General features: G+C 42.1%; 1 protein-coding gene across 2 annotated transcripts in view; it reads left to right on the top strand.

Annotated features, from left to right (window-relative positions):
- Window positions 1-3,781: 3,781 nt before the first annotated feature.
- Window positions 3,782-20,227, top strand: part of lap3 (leucine aminopeptidase 3) — a 55,359-nt gene continuing 38,913 nt past the window's right edge. For both annotated transcript variants that reach the window (XM_060831566.1, XM_060831560.1), the window contains exons 1-4: window positions 3,782-3,935; window positions 12,322-12,437; window positions 15,037-15,091; window positions 19,110-19,215. In XM_060831566.1, the coding sequence (XP_060687549.1) occupies window positions 3,825-3,935; window positions 12,322-12,437; window positions 15,037-15,091; window positions 19,110-19,215 (388 nt within the window). In that variant the 5' untranslated portion in view covers window positions 3,782-3,824. The remainder of the gene's footprint in view (window positions 3,936-12,321; window positions 12,438-15,036; window positions 15,092-19,109; window positions 19,216-20,227) is intronic.

The following is a 20,227-nucleotide window of genomic DNA, read 5'->3' as shown; positions in this document are numbered from 1 at the left end:
CTCACCCTCGAGCTTCTCAATTGGAGGGAGCAGAGGCTACCTGACATATGCAGGGCAGCCGAAAGTGTGTCGAACCTGCAAGAAGGTGGCAGATTGCAAGGTGACCATCTACAGGAATTGCAAACAGGAGGGTCACCTGACTAAGGACTGTCAGGAAGCAAAGAGCTGCAACCTGTGCGGAGAGGCGGGCCACATGTACAGACCTGCCCAAGATGGGGGTGGGGGGGGCACTTATGCACAGATGGCTGAAGGTGGCAATGTGAGCCGTGGATCCCCAAAGACCAGCAAGGTCCACCCAGACAGCAGGGAAACGGAGACTGGTGGCACCCAGAAAGAAGAACAGGCTGGAGTGGAGGAGGCAGCAGCCTGCGGAGAGAGAAAGCAGCTGATCCTAGCTGGGCAGATGGAAGCAATGGAGGAGGAGGTAATTGAGAAGGCAGAGGAGTGGATACTTGTTTAAAAACAGGAAGAGAAAATCCTGCCAGGTCCCCAAAGCCTCCCAGCAAACGGGGAAAAGACAGCTTCACGAGGGAGAGACGGCCAGCTCTTCGATGGGGAAGACGGGCGCAAAGAAGATCATCACCACCAGAAGAAGAGCCAGAGTGCCATAGATAAAGAGGAGGATATTTCCTCCCAAACAGGAAACAACAGACCCCCCGAAGTCCATCCTCCACCCAGTGAGAACCGGGGGTACCCACTGCCCCACAACTACAGGTAACTGAAAACTGTGATCCTCTGACAGTCCCATTGTCAGACACAGAACTGAACGGTGCGGACCCTTGCCTTGGCTCAATGACACCAGAGCGGGTAAATGACCCCAGTGAGGAGCTGGATAGCTACCTGAGCCCAGCGAAGGTCCAGCAGTTCGAGCTCACCATGGGGATGCAGACAGCTACCCCAGAGACAGGGCAGTTAAATGGACAATGGTAACCCCATAAACTGGGGGTTAAAGAAGGGTCCTTTGCTATCATATAACAGGGCACCCACTCAATAGGTGGCTTCCACTGAAGCCACAGCTAAATAATAAGAGACTGGATGGTTAATAAAGGGAACTGTAAATAGGAAAACTGTAAATTTGATTAATTCAATCTGTTCTATATAATGTTAAGACATGCAATGTATATATCTATGAACGACATGACAAATTGTACAGGTACCAAAGATTTATTTCTATGAATAAAGTATATTTTGAAATAAAAAAAAATTCAAGTCGACAGGATGAAGGGCTTTTGCCCGAAACGTTGATTTCGCTGCACTTTGGATGCTGCCTGAACTGCTGTGTTCTTCCAGCACCACTGATCCAGAAAGGAGTACAACTGTACCTGGAGACTGCAGTACTGCCCATAGCTGGCCACAGGTGGCGCTGTGTTGGAGACTGCAGCAGAGCCATGATGTGGAGGTGCTGGTGTTGGACTGGGGTGGACAAAGTTAAAAATCACACACCAGGTTATAGTCCAACAGGTTTATTTGGAAGCACTAGCTTTGGAGCACTGCCCACTCATCAGGTAGCTGTGGAGCAGGATCATAATTTAAAGAATTTACAGCAAAAGTTTACAGTGTCATGTAACTGAAATAACGCATTGAACAAACCTAGATTGCTGTTAAGTTTTTCATCTTTTAGAATGGATTACAGGTTTTGGTTCATTAATATGCAAATTCCAGAAATTCTTTTAAGTCCCATTCTCAAGAGAACTGCCTGCAGTCAATCTATGTAATATTTTGTAAATTCCACTTTGGAAATAGAACCAGTTTGACTCAAGATTGGGATACAGACAGACTCTAACCTCACACCTTTAATGCATTGCCTACAGTCAATGAGCAAATTAGAATGTATCTGCAAATATAACTCTGCAAATGCAAATTCACCCCATCGACTTATATATGTGTGTGTGTACATGAGAGAGAGTGAGTGTGTGCATGTGAGAGAGTGTGGGTTTGCATGTACATGCTTGGTAAAGTGTGTGTGAGTGTGATGGAGTATAAGCCTGTGAGAGGGTGTGCGTGGGTATGAGTGTGGGGGGTGTATGTGTATGGCAGAGGGTTGACATGAGTGTGTGAGTATGCAAGGTTGTATGTGTGAGAGAGTAAACAGTGCAATGGGGTCACCTGTAGTGTGACATGAACCCAAGGTCCTGGTTGAGACCATTCTCATGACTACCGAACTTGGCTATCAGCCTCTGCTCTGCCCCTCCGGGTTGTTGTGTATCCCAGCATCCACCTTGGAGGATGGTCACTCAAAGATCCGAGGCTGAATGTACCTAACTGCTGAAGTGTTCCCCGACTGGGAGGGAACACCCCGTCTGGCGATTGTTATGCGCAGAATTATATTTGCAGATACATTCTGTTTTACTCAAAAATTGCACAATCTGCAGGCAGTCAATCCATGTAATGTTTCATAAATTCCACTTTGGAAATAGAACCAGTCTGACTCAAGATTGAGATACAGAAGACTCTAACCTTACATCTTTAATGCATTGTCTGATCTGAGATGTCACCTTTATTATAAAACCTTAAGTTATCTCAAGAATATGACTTAAAAGAAGTTCTGGGATTTACATATTAATGAATCAAAACCTGCAACCCATTTTAAAAGATGAAAGACTTAACAGCAATCTAGGTTTGTTCAATATGTCATTTCAGTTACACGACACTGTAATCTTTTGCTATAAAATCTGTGTATTATGATCCTGTTCCACAGCTACCAATGAAGGAGCTGCGCTTCCAAACAAACCTGTTGGACTACAACCCTACTGCCATCTGGCAGAAGACACCGGAGAATTCAGTATCTCACAGCCAGACTGTGCAACAGTTTCTTCCCCAAAGCCATCACGCTCTTTAACACGGTATGATCGGACTCTTTCCCATCTGAAATTCTTTGCATGGCTTCGAATTGCTGCGAGAAAAATGTCTTATTATTTATCATTCTTCTATTATGCTGTAACTTGCGTGTTTTGCACATCTTCTGCATTTTATGACTTGTACAAGTGTATAGTCTGTGCAGTCCACGTAGCACCCTTGGTCTCATTTTAATGTATCTGTTGTATATAATAGAAATGACAAATTAAAATGGGTCTGGGTGAGTTAATCTTCGGAGGATCGGTGTGGACTTGTTGGGCCGAAGAGCTTGTTTCCACACCGGAGGGAATCTCAGGGCTGCACGGTGGCTCAATGGTTAGCACTGCTGCCTCACAGTACCGGGGTCCCAAGTTTGATTCCAGCCTTGGGTGACTGTGTGGAGTTTGCACATTCTCTCTGTGTGGGTTTCCTCCCACAGTCCAAAGATGTGCAGGTCAAGTGGATTAGATTAGATTCCCAACAGGTCCACACCGATCCTCTGAAGAGTTAGCCACCCCAGCCCCTTTATCTCTCTGACTAATGCATCTAATTGACAATTTAAGCGTGACCATTTCACCTAACCTGCACATAATTGGCCATGTTAAGTTGCCCATAGTGTTAGGTGCATTAGTGAGAGGGAAGTGGGACTGGGTGGTTTACTCTTCAGAGGGTCGGTGTGCACTTGTTGGGCCGAAGGGCCAGTTTCCACAGTGTAAGGAATTTAATGTAAAAAAACTGTTGTGTGATTTTTAACTTTGCAGCACTGCCGGCAGCTGGCCAGGCGTGGCGCTGTCCCAGTGACTGCAGCACTACCGGTAGTTGGTTAGACGCGTCTCTGTTGTCGGAGACTGCAATACTACAGGCAAAGCTGTCTCGGGGGGACTGCAGCACTGTCGGCAGCCGGGCAGTGGCGGCGCTGTCCCGGGAGTTGCGGGTTGTGATGGCACGCTGCTCCTTGCGGTGACCTGGCCGGTCAGTGTCTGTTGGAGATGTCTCTCGGTGTTTGTGGAAAGTCGCTGCTTCGGCCCATCCTGAGGGCGAGTCTGAGCCGGAATCTGCTCCATGTGTCTCCAGTTTCCCGGTCCAGCAGCGGATCCAAGGTCCAATTTACCGAACTTGATAGTTACTGTTTGTTATTAATATAAAATGTTCTTTGAGCTTTACTTGAACAAAGTTGAGGAATCAAGAAGTGCGAGTGATCCTCATAGAGTAATGTAACAGTGATGGAGACCATTCGGCCCATCGTATCTATACCTGTTCTTTTATAAAGCTGTTCCATTGATCTAGCTCCCCTGCCGTTTCAAATGCCCTTACACGTATCCCCCTGCAATATTTATTCAATTCTCCAGGAGTTCTCAGCACCACCTTTTAGGAAAGATGTAAAGGCACTGGGAAGAGTACAGCAAAAAAAAAGCAAATGGTTCCAGGGCTGAATAGCTTCTGCTGGGTAAATAGATTGGAGAAGTTTGGGACTGTTTTCCTCAAGTATTATAAGATTGGAAACATTTAAATCACAGGGTGTTTGCGCAGAGGAGATGGGGAGAAACCTTCTCCTTGTGATATTACTGTTAGGCTGTTGACCCAGGTAAAGATCCGGGGACTCAGGTTTGAACTTAACTATGACAGATGATAGAATTCAACAGAGAATTTGGAATTAACTTTTTGTCAATTGTTGGAAAACCCATCTGGTTCACTAATGTCCTTTAGGCAATCCTTAATGTCATCCTTACCTGCTATGGCCTACATGTCACTCCAGAACCACAGCAACGTGATTGCTTCTTAAATGTCCTCTGGGCAGTTACGAGTGGGCATAAATGCTGGCTGACCAGAGACTCTCAAATCCTGTGAGTGAATAAGATTATCATGGAATACCTACAGTGTGGAAACAGGCCATTTGTCCCAAGTCCACACCGATCCTCCGAAGAGTAACCCACCCAAACATATTCTCCTACCCTATTACTCTACATTTACCCCTGAGTAATGCACCTAACCAACATGCCCTTGAATACTCTGGGCAATTTAGCATAGCTAATTCACCTAACTTGCACCTAACTTGATTGTGGGAGGAAACCCACACAGACACAGGGAAAATGTGCAAACTCCATACAGATAGTCACCCAAGGCTGGAATCAAATCCAGGTCCCTGGTGCTGTGAAGCAGCAGTGCTAACCACTGAACCATCATGCTGCACCACAATAATTGTTATCTGTGGTAGTGCAGTAGGTGAATTAATGTTTTAGACAGCCTGTGCAAGCGTAGGACCAGAATACTTCCTCCTGCATTGTGACATTCTATAATTTTAAGATTTTTGAAAGCCCATATACACATCAATTGCAATATCCTTAATCATTCCAATATCCAAAGATATCAAATAAGCTAAAGATAATTTTTCTTTAACATGTCCATGTGAGAATTTATCAAAAATCATATAGGCGTGCGCATGGCAAGATCAACATTAGAGAGTCCATTCATCAGTCTGATAACAGCAGGAAAGAAGGTGTTCTTGAATCTGCTGGTGTGTATTCAAGCAACCATATCTTCTGCCTGATCGAAGAGATTGTAAGAGAGCATTGCCAGGGTGCAGTGGGCCTTTGATGATGCTAGCAGCCTTTCCCCAGCAACGGGCCTTGTAAATGGTGTCCACGGGTGGAAGGTTGGCTTCTGTGATGATCCGGGCTGCGCACACAATCTTCTGTAGTTTCTTATGGTCCTGAGCAGAGCAGTTGCCATACCAGGTCATTATGCACCCAGACAAAAGCTTTCAATGATGCATCTGTAAAAGTTGGTGAGGGACCTTGTGGACATGCCACATTTCCTGAGCTGCCTGAGGAAGAGGAGGTGTTGTTGTGCCTACTTGACCTTTGCATCAATGTGGGAAGTCCAGGACAGGTTGTTGGTTATCATCACAATGAGGAACTCGATGCTATCCCCCCTCTCAGTTTCAGCTCCATTAATGTGGATTGGGCATGTCTCCTCCCATCTTTCTGACGTCAATGATCAGTTCTTTGATTTCTTGAGATCATGACTGCTCTGGTAATTCTGAAATCTACTTTCCTGCCTTATCTCTATAGGCCTTGATTCCTTTACTCATTAAAAATCTACCTCAGGCTTGAAAATACTTAATGACCCAGCTCAATAGCCTTCTGTAGAAAAGAATTCCCCAGATTCACTCCCTCAGGAAAAAATTCTCTACAGGAAAAAATTGTCTAAAATGGATGATTCCTCATTGACATTATGCCCTTTAGTCCTAGACCTTCTGGCAAAGTGAAACAATCTTAGAGCGTTTATTCTTTCAAGCTGTGTAAGAATCTTGAGTTTCAATAAAGCCTCCTCTTATTTTTATGAACTCCAATGAATGCAAACCCAAGCTCTCCTCACAGGAAAATCTCACGGTAACTAGAATCAACCTAGTGAACTGCCCCACTTGCTTGTATATCCTTCCTTAAATAAGGGAGCCAAAACTGTTCACAGTATTCTGAGTGTGGTGTGACTAGTGCCTTTTTTCATTACTAGCATACGCTGCATCAAATGTGCTACTCTCATCAATTCTTTTTACCTCTGAAAATAAAATCCTTACCAAAACTATGAAATTGTCTTTGATTAATACATTTCTTTCTGAATATTCTTCAGTATTATTCACAATAATGTGCTCACCAATGAATTTAAATAGATGGGCTTGTAATTACTGAGTCTAGCAATGAAAACAGTTCTCCAAGCTTTGTGCTTATAACCAGGGATGATTGGAGAATGATGGTTAGAGGTACTGTTATTTCTTCCCTTGCTTTTCTAAACAGGTTGGTTTGAGCCTGGCAATTTATAGACTGCCTAAAATGTGGGAGCAGGCCATTTGGCCCATCAAGTCTCCAAATAGCTTATAACCCTGCATTTTCCATAACCAACTCAATGAGCATGTGCACTATGGGCAACTTAGCATGGCCAGACCACCTAACTTGCATATCTTTGTTGGACGAAAGCAGCACAGACATGGGGAGAATGTGCAAACTCATCACCCAAGGCTGGAATTGAACCCAAATCCCTGGTGCTGTGAGGCAGCAATGCTAACCACTATGCTACTATCTTCACAGACCTTCAACCTCTTAATATTTACTCTTTCACTTCAATTATTGTATCCAATTTTCACATTCACCTGAAACTGCAGTTTGTATCCTTACTTCCTTCTCTTTGAAGATATGCAAAGTATTAGTTTAAAGACGATGTCTATGACTTTGGTGTCCACATACGTTGCCTTTTTTTCTCCAAAACTTGCATCTCCTTAGATACCTTCTGCTTTATCTATTTAGGAATGCCAAATGAAATATCTCTAATGAAAGCAAAATAATGTAGATCCTGGAGATCTGACACAAACAAAACAGAAATCAACAGATCTGTGGAGAGAAAACATGCTAGATTATTTGTACATGGAACTACAATGTGGTAGCCATTATTGACAGCTGGTTAAAAGAAGGGCAGGACTGGCAGCTCAACGTTTCAAAGTTTAGATGTTTCCAGTTGAATGGAGAGGGATGTAAAAGGAGTGGAGGAGTTACGTTACTGATTAAGGAGAATGTAACAGCTGCACTAAGAGCAGACGTCTTGGAGATTTCGTCTAGCAAGGCAATATAGATAGAACTTAGCAATAAGAAAGGTGCAATCACTATGATGGGATTTGGTCTCCCTTCCAATAGCTAGCAGGAATTAGAGAAACAGATATGTAAGCAGATCTTGGAAAGATATTAAAACAACAGTTGTGATTTTGGGTGACTTTAATTTCCCCGATATTCCCTGGAATTCCCTTAGCGCCAGGAGCTTAGACAGGGCAGAATTAGTTACGTGCATCCAGGAGGGTTTCTTGAATCAATGTGTAGACAGTCCAACTAGGGAAAGGGCCCTATTAAAACCTGTAATATGAAATCAGATTGGCCAGATGATCCAAGTTCCAGTGGTGAAGCATTTTGGGAACAGTGATTACAATTCCTTAAGTTTTGAAATAGTTATAGAAAGAAATGAGACTAGTCCTTGAGTGAAAGTGCTAAACTGGGGGAAGGCTAATTACAAAAATATTAGACAGGAATTGGATTGCGGGCAGCTGTTTAAAGGTAAATCCACATTTGACGTGTGGGAGTCTTTTAAAATCCAGTTGACCAGAGTTCAGGCCGAGCATGTCCTATGTGGATGGAAGGTAAGGATGGCAAGATTCAGGAACTTTGTTGATGAGAGATGTTGCAAATTTGGTTAAAAAGAAAAAAGAATCATCTGTAAGCTTTAGGAAACAAGGCATTTACGGACCATAAGAATAAAGAAATTAGGAGGGCTGGAATAAGTCATAAAATGTCCTAGGCAAATGGGATTAAGGAGAATTCCAAGGCATTTTATATTTATATTAGGAGCAAGAGAAAGGGTAGGCCCACTCAAGGATAAAGGAGGAAATTTATATGTGAAGTCAGAGGAACTGGATGAGGTTCCTAATGAGTACTTTGCATTCACCAAGGAGAAAGTCATGGATGATGTGAAGTTTTGAGAAGGGTTTGTTGACACTTTCAGGTGTGTTGATATTAGGAAGGAGATGGTGTTGGGTGTCTTGAAAAACATTAAGGTAGATATGTCCCGAGGGCCTAATGGGATTTATCCCAGGATGCTGAAAGAGGCAAAGGAGGAGATTACTGAGGCCTTGACAGAGACTGGAGAATAGCTGATGTTACTTTCTTCAAGAAGGGCAACGGGGATAATGTTGGAAATAATAGGCTAGTCAGCCTTCTGTTAGTAATAAGGACATAATTGGAGAAGATTTCTAGGGATAAGATTTACTTGCATTTGTAGAAGAATGGACTTATTAGGAATAGTCAGCATGGCTTTATTGCAGGCGAGAACTTGTTTCACAAAATTGATTAAGGAAGTTACAAAGATGTGTAATGAGGGTAAGGCACTCTGTACAGACTTTAGCAAGGCCTTTGACAAGGTCTATCATGGTAGGCTGATCGAGAAGATCAAATCACATGAAATTCATGGTGAGTTGGCAAGTTGGATACAAAATTGGCTTGACCATAGAAGACATAAGGTGGTTGTGGAGGGGTGTTTTTCTAATTGGAGACTGTTCCACAAGGATCAGTGCTGAAACCTGTTATTTGTAATATATATATGATTTGGATAAAAATTTCAGTGGTCTGATTAGTAATTTTCAGATGACAGGAAAATTAGTGGAATTATGGATAATGAGAAAGGATATCAAAGGATGGAGCAGAATATAGGTCAGCTGGAAAGTTGGATGGAGAAATAGATGACAGTTGTGAGTTGACATATTTTGATAGGTCAAATACAAGAAGAAAGTACACAGTAAATGGCTGGACCCTCAGCAGCATTGATATATAGTGGATCTTGGGGTCCAAGTCTATAGTTCTCTGAAAGTGGCATCGTAAGTGGATAAGGTTGTAAAGAAGGCATCGGTTGGGGGCGGGTTGAGTATAAAATTTGGCAAGTCATGTTACAACAATATAAGACTTTTTATCAGACCACATTTGGAGTTGTGTGTGCAGTTCTGGTAGCTGTAGAATAGGAAGCACGTGTGAAGGCTTTGGAGAGGGTACAGGTGAGGTTTTCCAGGATGTTGCCTGGTTTGAAGTGAATTAATGAAAAGTAAAGGTTGGACAAATGTGGATTGTTTTCACTTGCCTGTCGGAGGCTGAGGGGCAAGCTGATAAGAGTATATAAAATTATAAAAGACATGGATAAGGTGGTTAGTCAATGTCTCTTTCAAGGAAGGCATCCTTGTAAGAGGATTCGCAGTAGGTTAAAATCTTCGAGTAAAAAATGAGGTCTGCAGATGCTGGAGATCACAGCTGCAAATGTGTTGCTGGTCAAAGCACAGCAGGTTAGGCAGCATCTCAGGAATAGAGAATTCGACGTTTCGAGCATAAGCCCTTCATCAGGAATAAGAGAGAGAGAGCCAAGCCGGCTGAGATAAAAGGTAGGGAGGAGGGACTAGGGGGAGGGGCGATGGAGGTGGGATAGGTGGAAGGAGGTCAAGGTGAGGGTGATCGGCCGGAGTGGGGTGGGGGCGGAGAGGTCAGCAAGGAGATTGCAGGTTAGGAGGGCGGTGCTGAGTTGAGGGAACCGACTGAGACAAGGTGGGGGGAGGGGAAATGAGGAAGCTGGAGAAATCTGAATTCATACCTTGTGGTTGGAGGGTTCCCAGGCGGAAGATGAGGCGCTCCTCCTCCAGCCGTCGTGTAGTTGTGTTCTGCCGGTGGAGGAGTCCAAGGACCTGCATGTCCTCGGTGGAGTGGGAGGGAGAGTTAAAGTGTTGAGCCACGGGGTGATTGGGTTGGTTGGTTCGGGCGGCCCAGAGGTGTTCTCTGAAGCGTTCCGCAAGTAAGCGGCCTGTCTCACCAATATAGAGGAGGCCACATCGGGTGCAGCGGATGCAATAGATGATGTGTGTGGAGGTACAGGTGAACTTGTGGCGGATATGGAAGGATCCCTTGGGGCCTTGGAGGGAAGTGAGTGTGGAGGTGTGGGCGCAAGTTTTACATTTCCTGCGGTTGCAGGGGAAGGTGCCGGGGGCGGAGGTTGGGTTGGTGGGGGGTGTGGATCTGACAAGGGAGTCACGAAGGGAGTGGTCCTTGCGGAACGCTGATAGGGGAGGGGAGGGAAATATATCCTTGGTGGTGGGGTCCGTTTGGAGGTGGCGGAAATGGCGGCGGATAATACGTTGTATGCGCAGGTTGGTGGGGTGGTAGGTGAGAACCAGTGGGGTTCTGTCTTGGTGGCGGTTGGAGGAGCGGGGCTCAAGGGCGGAGGAGCGGGAAGTGGAGGAGATGCGGTGGAGGGCATCGTCGATCACGTCTGGGGGGAATCTGCGGTCCTTGAAGAAGGAGGCCATCTGGGTTGTGCGGTGTTGGAATTGGTCCTCCTGGGAGCAGATGCGGCGGAGACGAAGGAATTGGGAATATGGGATGGCGTTTTTACAGGGGGCAGGGTGGGAGGAGGTGTAGTCCAGGTAGCTGTGGGAGTCAGTCGGTTTATAATAGATGTCTGTGTTGAGTCGGTCGCCCGAGATAGAAATGGAAAGGTCTAGGAAGGGGAGGGAGGAGTCTGAGACAGTCCAGGTGAATTTCAGGTCGGGATGGAAGGTGTTAGTAAAGTTGATGAACTGTTCAACCTCCTCGTGGGAGCACGAGGCAGCACCGATACAGTCATCGATGTAGCGGAGGAAAAGGTGGGGGGTGGTGCCAGTGTAGTTGCGGAAGATGGACTGTTCCACATATCCTACGAAGAGGCAGGCATAGCTGGGGCCCATGCGGGTGCCCATGGCAACTCCTTTAGTTTGGAGGAAGTGGGAGGATTGAAAAGAGAAGTTATTCAGGGTGAGGACCAGTTCAGTCAGTCGAAGGAGGGTGTCAGTGGAAGGGTACTGGTTAGTGCGGCGGGAAAGGAAGAAGCGGAGGGCTTTGAGTCCTTCGTGATGGGGGATGGAGGTGTACAGGGACTGGATGTCCATAGTGAAAATAAGGCGTTGGGGACCGGGGAAGCGAAAATCCTGGAGGAGGTGGAGGGCGTGGGTGGTGTCCCGAACGTAGGTGGGGAGTTCTTGGACTAAAGGGGACAGGACCGTGTCGAGGTATTGGGAGATGAGTTCGGTGGGGCAGGAGCAGGCTGAGACAATGGGTCGGCCGGGGCAGGCAGGTTTGTGCAGGAGCAGGCTGAGACAATGGGTCGGCCGGGGCAGGCAGGTTTCAGGAGCAGGCTGAGACAATGGGTCTTTCCCCAGATGGAAATGCCAAATACTAAATAGGTTTAAGGTGAGAGGGAGAAAGTTTAAAGGAGATGTGTGAAGAAAGATTTTTACACAAAGGGTTGGTAGATGCCAGAAATGCACTGCCAGGGGAGGTGGTAGAAACAGATATGATAGCAAAGTTTAAGAAACATGTAGACAGACAAATGAGCAGGTAAAGATATATGGACCATGTATAAGGAGCTGCACATACATGATGGGCTGAAGTGCCTGTTCTTGTGCTGTACTGCTCTATCTTCTAAAACAGAGTTAACATTTTGAGTGAAGTGACCCTTCTGCAGAACTAGAAGCAGCTAAGGGAAAGGTGAGATTTATAGTGATTGTAGAGTGAAAGGAGTGAGCGAATAGGTGGAGATGAACCTCAGACAGAAAAATAGGATTAACATATGCATTTCAAACAAAGGGATTGTTGATAGTAAATGTCTTGAAATGTAAACCGGGTGATTGCTTTGCAGATCACTTATGTTCCATCCGTATGAATATGAATGAGAGACCAGGCTCCAGAGTTTCTTTGTCTGTGTCTTGATCACCTGTCCTGCATCTTCTGCTTCAACTCTGTCAACATTTTTGTAATACAGTACACTCTTTGCTATGTTAAACGTGCTATGCAAGTGAAAATTGTTATTTTTTCTCATCAGTGCATTTTTAGAAATACAGTAGATTGTGTTTTAATTTTTATTCCTAACTTTTCTCTGCAGGGTCTGGTTCTTGGTGTGTACGAAGGAGAAAAAGGGAATGACTCAGTTCAGTTCACGAAGGCAGGGGAAGTTTTTGATAATTCCACATCTGGAAAACTTAAAGAACTTCTGACCATGTACGTATTGTATTCCAAATGAAATTGGAGACTACAGGTTATTAAGAGTAATTATGAACTGATTTATTCATTGTACTTGGATGAAAGCATTTCCAACTATTTTGAGGCACTTTTAATACAAAGGAAGATTTTTGTTGTTGTGGTCAGATATTTTGGCTCCAGGACATCTCTGCAGGTGTTCCTCAAGATAGTCCAACCAGCTTCAGCTACTTCAAAATGACCTTTCCCTCCATCATAAGGTCAGAAACAGGAATGTTTACCGATGATTGCACAACTTCTCAGATACAGAAAACAGTCCATGCCGAAATGAAACAAGACCTGGACTATATTAATCTTGGATTGACTAGTAATAAGTGGGCTGACAAGTAACAAGATTCATGTCTCACATGTCTCACCACTCCAACAAGAAAGAATCTAACTACCACTCCTCACTCAATGTGGGTGACATGGTGGCACAGCAGTTAGCACTGCTGCCTCACAGCGCCAGAGACCCGGGTTCAATTCCCGCCTCAGGTGACTGACTGTGTGGAGTTTGCACATTCTCCCCGTGTCTGCTCTGTTTTCCTCCCACAGTCCAAAAATGTGCGGGTTAGGTGAATTGGCCATACTAAATTGCCTGTAGTGTTAGGTGCAGGGGTAAATGTAGGGGAATGGGTCTGGGTGGGTGCGTTTCGGTAGGTCGGTGTGGACTTGTCGGGCCAAAGGGCCTGTTTCCACACTGTAAGTAATCTACTCTAATCATTACCATTGCTGGATTCCCAATGAGTAACATTCTGGGTGTTGCTATTAACAAGAAATTGAACTGAAGCCATTAAAATATCATGGCTACAAGAGCAGATGAGAGACTAGGAATCCTACCTGCAGTAATTCACTTCCTGACTACCAAAGCCTGTTCACAAACTATAAGGTGCGAGTCAGGAGTGTGATAGAATACTCTCTGCTTGCCCAAAGATTTGCAATGATCTTTGGTTGCTCAATCCTTACATACTGGCAGTTGCTCTGTAACTTCACAACCATGGTGACATTCAAATAAGGCCAGATGATTTAAATTATCATATACTTCTGCCATTTCGATAGGAAATTAGCTCAGTTAATATCCAACAGTATTTCAAATTTAGTGGTTAACATATGCATTTCAAAATGCTTTGACTTCAAATATGAAAAACAATATTGCATTTTGTCAGTTTGAAATGCAGTTAATTAACTGAAAGTGTTGCAACTTGTGAGGAAACTATTGTACACGTAACACAATTCTTAAAAACATCAAGGTGAATGGGCAGTTAGTTTGACCATTCGTCTCATTTTGAAGTGTTCGTGGAAGACTAAAGCTATTATATTTGATCCTTGTGGCAAAGTCTCAACAGTGACTCAGGCTGGACCAGGCAATTTATAATGTGTCCTGTTTGCTCCAATGAAAACTTTTTAATCTTTATTTGCTTAATCACAAAACTGCCCACTTCCAATTGTGTAAAGTGGCACATTTTCACCCAGACTTCAGCCCATTTAATCCTGAAACCCTAGATTTTAATAATTTTGTGTTCTGTATGAATGTAAGCTTATAATATGATTAGGTTAGATTCCCTACAGTGTGGAAACAGGCCCTTCGACCTAACCAGTCCACACTGACCCTCCGAAGAGTAACCCACCCGGACCAATTTCCCTCTGACTAATGCACCTAACACTATGGGCAATTTAGCATGGCCAATTCACATTGCCACATCTTTGGACTGTGAGAAGAAACTGGAGCACCCAGAGGAAACCCACGCAGACACTGGAGAATGTGCAAACTCCACACAGACAGTCATCCAAAGCTGGAATCAAATCTGGGACCCTGGTGCTGTGAGGCAGCAGTGGGAACCACTGAGCTACCGTGCCACCCCATGCTTTGAATGCTTCAAAGTACAGGTATTAGCTAAGGCATTTGGAGGGGTGGAGGGGTTGTTTTGCTTCTCCCTCAAAAACATTCAATGGTTATAGGTCGGCAAGATCTGTTTAATTTTCCTTTGAAACAAAAGCATGCCTGGCAATGCAGTAGACCCTCAACTATGGACTGGAAGGCTTAGGGGCTGAAATCTGCTGTCGGGATTCAATTCCTATCATTTTAAATGAGCTGAAGTGAAATATGCAATGTGTTTGTCTTTACCATTTCATGACAATTTGTTCAAAATTGCCTCTTTCCGGAAACTAACAAAAAAGTTAAGCAGTTATAAGGGTGAAAACGAAGTATGTGTAAGGCATTGTCACCTTAAATAAGCAGGAAATCATTTTTGACTGCTCACATGTTTAAGTTCTCTGCCATTAGTTTCTGCTATTAATGCTTTTCTCAGAACCTGGTGAAATCTTTGACCAGATAATATCAAGTCTAACATGAGAAAATCCCAAAATGCTTGGAATAGGATGAAAATGAAGAAGTTTAATTGTGTTTAAGATTGAATACGTGAGAGGCAGGAAAATCAACAGTAGGTTAGTGAGGGGCAGGCCTGCTGGGGCTGGTTGATAATCCAGCAATATGTTGGAGCGAGGAATTGGGATCAGTGGGAGCAAATGTCCCTTTTTGTGCACCAGTTTAAATGGTTTTGATGATTTTACTTTTTTTAAGATCTGGACCTCTGCTTAAGAAAGGCCGAAGTCGCATATTTTATGGGCTACATCAGGTATAGTTTATAGATTCCATATATTTGAATCATTATTCAAGTATGTGTGGGAATGTTAATTTTAATTTACTGATGCTAATGAGGAATTGTCAGAATTTCAAATACTATAGCTGCATTTGATTGTATGCAAAATTTGTAGAGTTTCTTGATTATTGTCAGAGTAGGAACATTCAGAATTTAGTCAATAATATGTCAATAATTAACAAATTATCAAAATTCTATAAATTGCATAAATTTAGACATGGTAATTATAGTTCTGCAATCTGAAAACTGACATGAAATTAAATACTGGTCAAAACTGAGTTAATAATTACAATGGAACTACATGCATTGAAATGCATTGTAAAGCTCGAGTTTGTATCAGTAAACCTTATTAACGTTGGAAAAGGAAGTATTTATGCATTTGCAGAGTTCCACACCACATCCCACCAATTAATTTGGAATTGGCATTTGCTAATACAGAACTTGAATCGTGCTGAAAAGATGCATTTTGTCAAAGCTTTTCTTGCACTTGCCAGGACAGTTCACGAATGCCAATTGAAGTGAAAAACCAACATATATATATTCAGTGAGGAGCGTTTGATTGGTTATGAAGTGGACCTTCTTGGTAAAAGTGTTCATGATGACTGATAGTTAATAACCAGGCTTTATTTAACTTTTAATTCAGGCACGTTTACTCATTTCTCAGGGCAACACTTTGACCAATGAACAAATGAATGGCTGCCATCTATTTTGTTGAGTTGAAACAGAGATGGTGCAAATTCTGACTTTTAACAACAGAACCTTGATGCATTATCTAAATTCTCATGCATCACATTTTAAACTTAACTGACAATCCTAAATTGGTTATCGCTGTAATTCTTCACACACCTGAGGATTATTCAGAAAATAGTGTTCAATTGTGGAATCATATCTGATGTTGGATGCTGTTATGAATTTTGCAAGCGCAAGCTGGTTGGGTACAGGGCAATATTTCACTTGTTGCAAACAACTGAAACAGTATGAGGATCAAATCATACATCATATCCCTTTGGCTGTTTGCACCACGTAAGAGCATATGAAAAATTAGAATGATAAACAATTTTGGACACAGTTTTGTGGGATTGTATGTATTGGAATATATTTATCTTAATATGTAGGGCTTTCCAGGCAGAAAAAGCATGTACATAAATGTTCCTATTAACTCAACAAAACAAGTGGCAGCCATTCAGTTCTTAGGGGAGAGCCTTGAGTGTCATTATCAACGTGCTTTGGTTTCCAGTTTAAACATAATTGGCAGTTAACTTTCAGTCAATGGTAATACCTCTAACAGAAGCCAACCAATTAGTATTCTGCTTTCATACAGTCTAATGTTCACCTTCCCTTTAAATTGATATTTTTATGAATTATCTTGTTGAATTCAAAACAAATGTTTTTACAAAATCTTTTTTTGGCAATCATTTGGAATTTAAAGCTAGTTGCAGTAATAGTGACAAGGAAAGTGTCTTCAATTGTCATTAACACCCAATATCCTTTAGGGAAGAAAATTTGCCACCCTAGTCTAGCTTGCCCTAAATTTGACTCCTGCAATGTGGCTGACTTGGAACTAACTGTTAACTGAAATGGCATTGTAGGTCACTCAATTGCAGGGGTGACAAATACAGCTTCAACTCCAATGCCTGCTTCTCACAAAAGAATTTTTAAAAAGTTCACAAACTCTTTGAGACCTAACTTTCATCTTGCATGCTTTTATCCATCATTTATATTACTGGTTAGCTGGTTCTATTTTTATCAATTTAACCAAGCCCAGAGAGTCATCTGCAATGGCTTCTCTTTCTGCTCTTGCAATGTTAACTCTGGTGACTCTCAAGAAGATACATTTTTGGTCCCTTCCTGTTACTGATCTATGTGTTTGCCCCTCAAAGACATGATCCAAAATGATCGTTTTCATATGCAGGCTGACTTACCAAACTCTACCTCTGTCAACATTTCCACTGCCTGTAAGTTGTCAGGTTGATGCTGAAGTCTAGGTCTGAATGAGCAGAAATTTCCTTTAATTAAATATTGAGTGAACCAAGGCCATTTTTATTTTCCATAGTTATGGGTTCCAACAAAGTCTTTGGCACCTGTCTGAAATTGAACCTTGATGTCATAGTTGACCAGATGTGAATTTCCAATCACATATTTGCACTGTCACTAATAACAAATCCTTCCTACCTAAGTGGTCCTGAACTCTGCCTCTTATGCAACTCATCTACTACAGTTGTTAGCCACCAGACTTAATGTTCAATGCCCTCCTAGCTGGTCTCTCTTGTTCTACATCCAAAATCCAAAAATATATTCCTGTGTCCTAATATGTGTTAAATTCTGTTCACCCTCTATCCCTTTGTTCACATTCCTGCATTGACTATTGGTTAAAAATGCCTCAGTTTAAAAATTCTCATCTTTGTTTTCAAGATGTGGCCTCATCTTTCAATATCACCAAATAGCTCCACCATTACTGTGCCTTCAGTTATCTAGTTCTTAGCTCCAGAATTCTCTTCCTAAGCCTCTTCACCTTACTGTCTTTTTGCCCTTTAAGATTCTCTTAAAACACACCTAATTGATCAAGCTTTTTTTCACCTGCCCTAACAGTAAATTAACTCAACATTAAATTTTGTTTTATAACACTATTGGGAAGAGTCTTATGGTGGTTATTGTATATTATCACAAGTTGTCATTGGGTCATACAGATGTATAGCACAGAAACAGACCTTTTGATCCAATGTGTCCATGCTGATCGGGTATCCAAACCTAATTTAGTCCCATTTGCCAGCACTTGGGACCTTTCCTACTCATGTACCCACCCAGATGCCTTTTAAATGTTGTAATTGTACCAGCCTCCACTGCTTCCTCTGGCAGCTCATTCCATACATCCATCACCTTCTGCGTGAAAACGTTGCCCTTAGGTCCCTTTTAAATCTTTTGCCTCTCACCCTAAACCAATGCCCTCTTGTTCTGGGCTTCCTCACCCCAGAGAAAAAATGTTTTCTATTTACCCTATCCATGCCCCTCATGATTTTAATAAACCCCTATAAGATCACCCCTCAGTCTCCGACACTCCGGGGAAAATAGCCCAGCCTATTCAACCTCTCCCAATAGCTCAAATCGTCCAACCCTGGCAACTATTTTGTAAATCTGCTCTGAACCCTTTCAAATCAATTCCAGTTATTTTATAACACCCTGTCAGCACCAACCACCCTCAAAAATCTGCACCCATGAATCAGTTTCCTTAATTTTCTGCCGTGGCTGCTTCACTCATTTTCAAAGATCTTGGAAACCTGCATCACCAACCATTTCTTAGAACTGAAAGTGTGTGTTACAGCAATTACATTTCAGTTCAGTTTATGTTGTCATATATCAACCAGGCCACTGGATGGAGCATTGCCATTGCGCTGCATCTATCTGAGAACAACACCTACAGAATATACTTGGTTGATTAGCTGCCAAATTCTATGTTAGTAAACCATAACAATGCAGCAATTCAACCTAGATTGACTTATTCTCTCTGGTGACTAAGGTTGTGGCATGATAAGGGCACAGAACTTGGTTAGTTAGTACTTAAAAATAAATGAACTTCTGTTAGAATTGCTGAAGAATAGGGATCCAATACCGCACCCCTGCCCGCTCCCCCCCCCCAAAAAAAACTGAACATTTCATCACGTACCTTGCTACTTTGTTACCTGGCACCCAATCCCTATCCATTTGGCACGTAGCGGATATCAGTTTCTACTGTATTCTCCATTCCAACACCACAACTAGACAGAGTCAATGTGACAGCCAGTTGGTACCATTTCCTTATACGTTATAAATTAATATTCCCTTTGAAATTTGATATTGACCTGATGAGTGCTAGTTGAAAAACTTTGACAAATGTCCCTTTTCTCAGCAGTATACATGTTCTTTACTATAAAGTGACTCCTACTAGGATGCAACTATATGAATTTTAACACAAACTTACGATAATGTTCTTATTCATTAAAAAAAATTATTTTAATAGGATTTCCCTCATGTTGTAGTTGTTGGTCTTGGTGACAAAGGTGTTGGAATAAGTAATCTGGAACAATATGATGAAGGCAAAGAAAATATTCGAGCTGCAATAGCAGGTAGAGTATGCTTTTGGTTAATTTGTATGTGATGATTATTAACATCAGCTGCACATATAACGAGATCAAGTAAAGTGATAGTTTGAAGCTTGGGAGATATGTTTAAACTGATAAAAAGGACCTAGTGGATAGAAGAAGTATAATATGTACCAGATTATTACTACCACTCCTTACAGTGATATAACCTTTTGCTAAAAAATAAATGGATAGTTATTGGTAAGAGGCTCGTTTAGAGTGCATTTCTTGCCTTTTATTGAAATTGGCTGCAGTTAAAACTAATCAAACATTGATAATTAATGGCTCCACATTATGAAAAACATAATTAAAACATTAAAATTGGCATTGAAAAATAGTAGTGTTGTGTTAGATTTAATTCATGAAAAATGTCTGGACACCCCACTTAGAAACAAGACTTTCCATTCTTAAAACTGGGCAGGTGACAACTTGAACCTTTAAATGATTTGAAGGTTTCAAAGTTATATTCAACTCAATTTTAAACAAAAGATATCTATGAACAAAAGCACAAAATAGATATCAAGAAATTCTTATAAACAAGCTACCTACTTATGGCATTGATTTTCAGGGCAACAACCAAAGAACCTTTTTGGAAACAATGTAGTGATACAAGGGGGCGTTCTTTGGTTATTTTTCAATGACTGAATTTAGGTGGGCTAACCAGATTCCTCACTTGTAACCTATATGATGAAATACATATTCTTCAACACAAAATTGGAAAATAGTGTGGCTGTATTGGCATCACAATTCCTATACACACACTTCCTTCATATGTAAAACTATTAGAGAGTCTGAAATTATTGTATGAAGTCAAATACTATTATAAAATTCCACATAAATTTTCAATTCAGTGGAGAGATCATTTTGAAATTTGATGTTTAGAATTTTGACTATAAGAAATAACAGTTCAATCAAATATTTTTGACCGTTTTATGGATCTGTTGTATGAAGGAAAACACATTTGTACAGTACTTTAATGATACAAAATTTGTCATCT

This window comes from Hemiscyllium ocellatum, chromosome 1 (assembly GCF_020745735.1).
Source record: "Hemiscyllium ocellatum isolate sHemOce1 chromosome 1, sHemOce1.pat.X.cur, whole genome shotgun sequence".
In the NCBI taxonomy this organism is placed as follows: domain Eukaryota; kingdom Metazoa; phylum Chordata; class Chondrichthyes; order Orectolobiformes; family Hemiscylliidae; genus Hemiscyllium; species Hemiscyllium ocellatum.
This window is presented reverse-complemented; position numbering and strand designations above follow the sequence as displayed.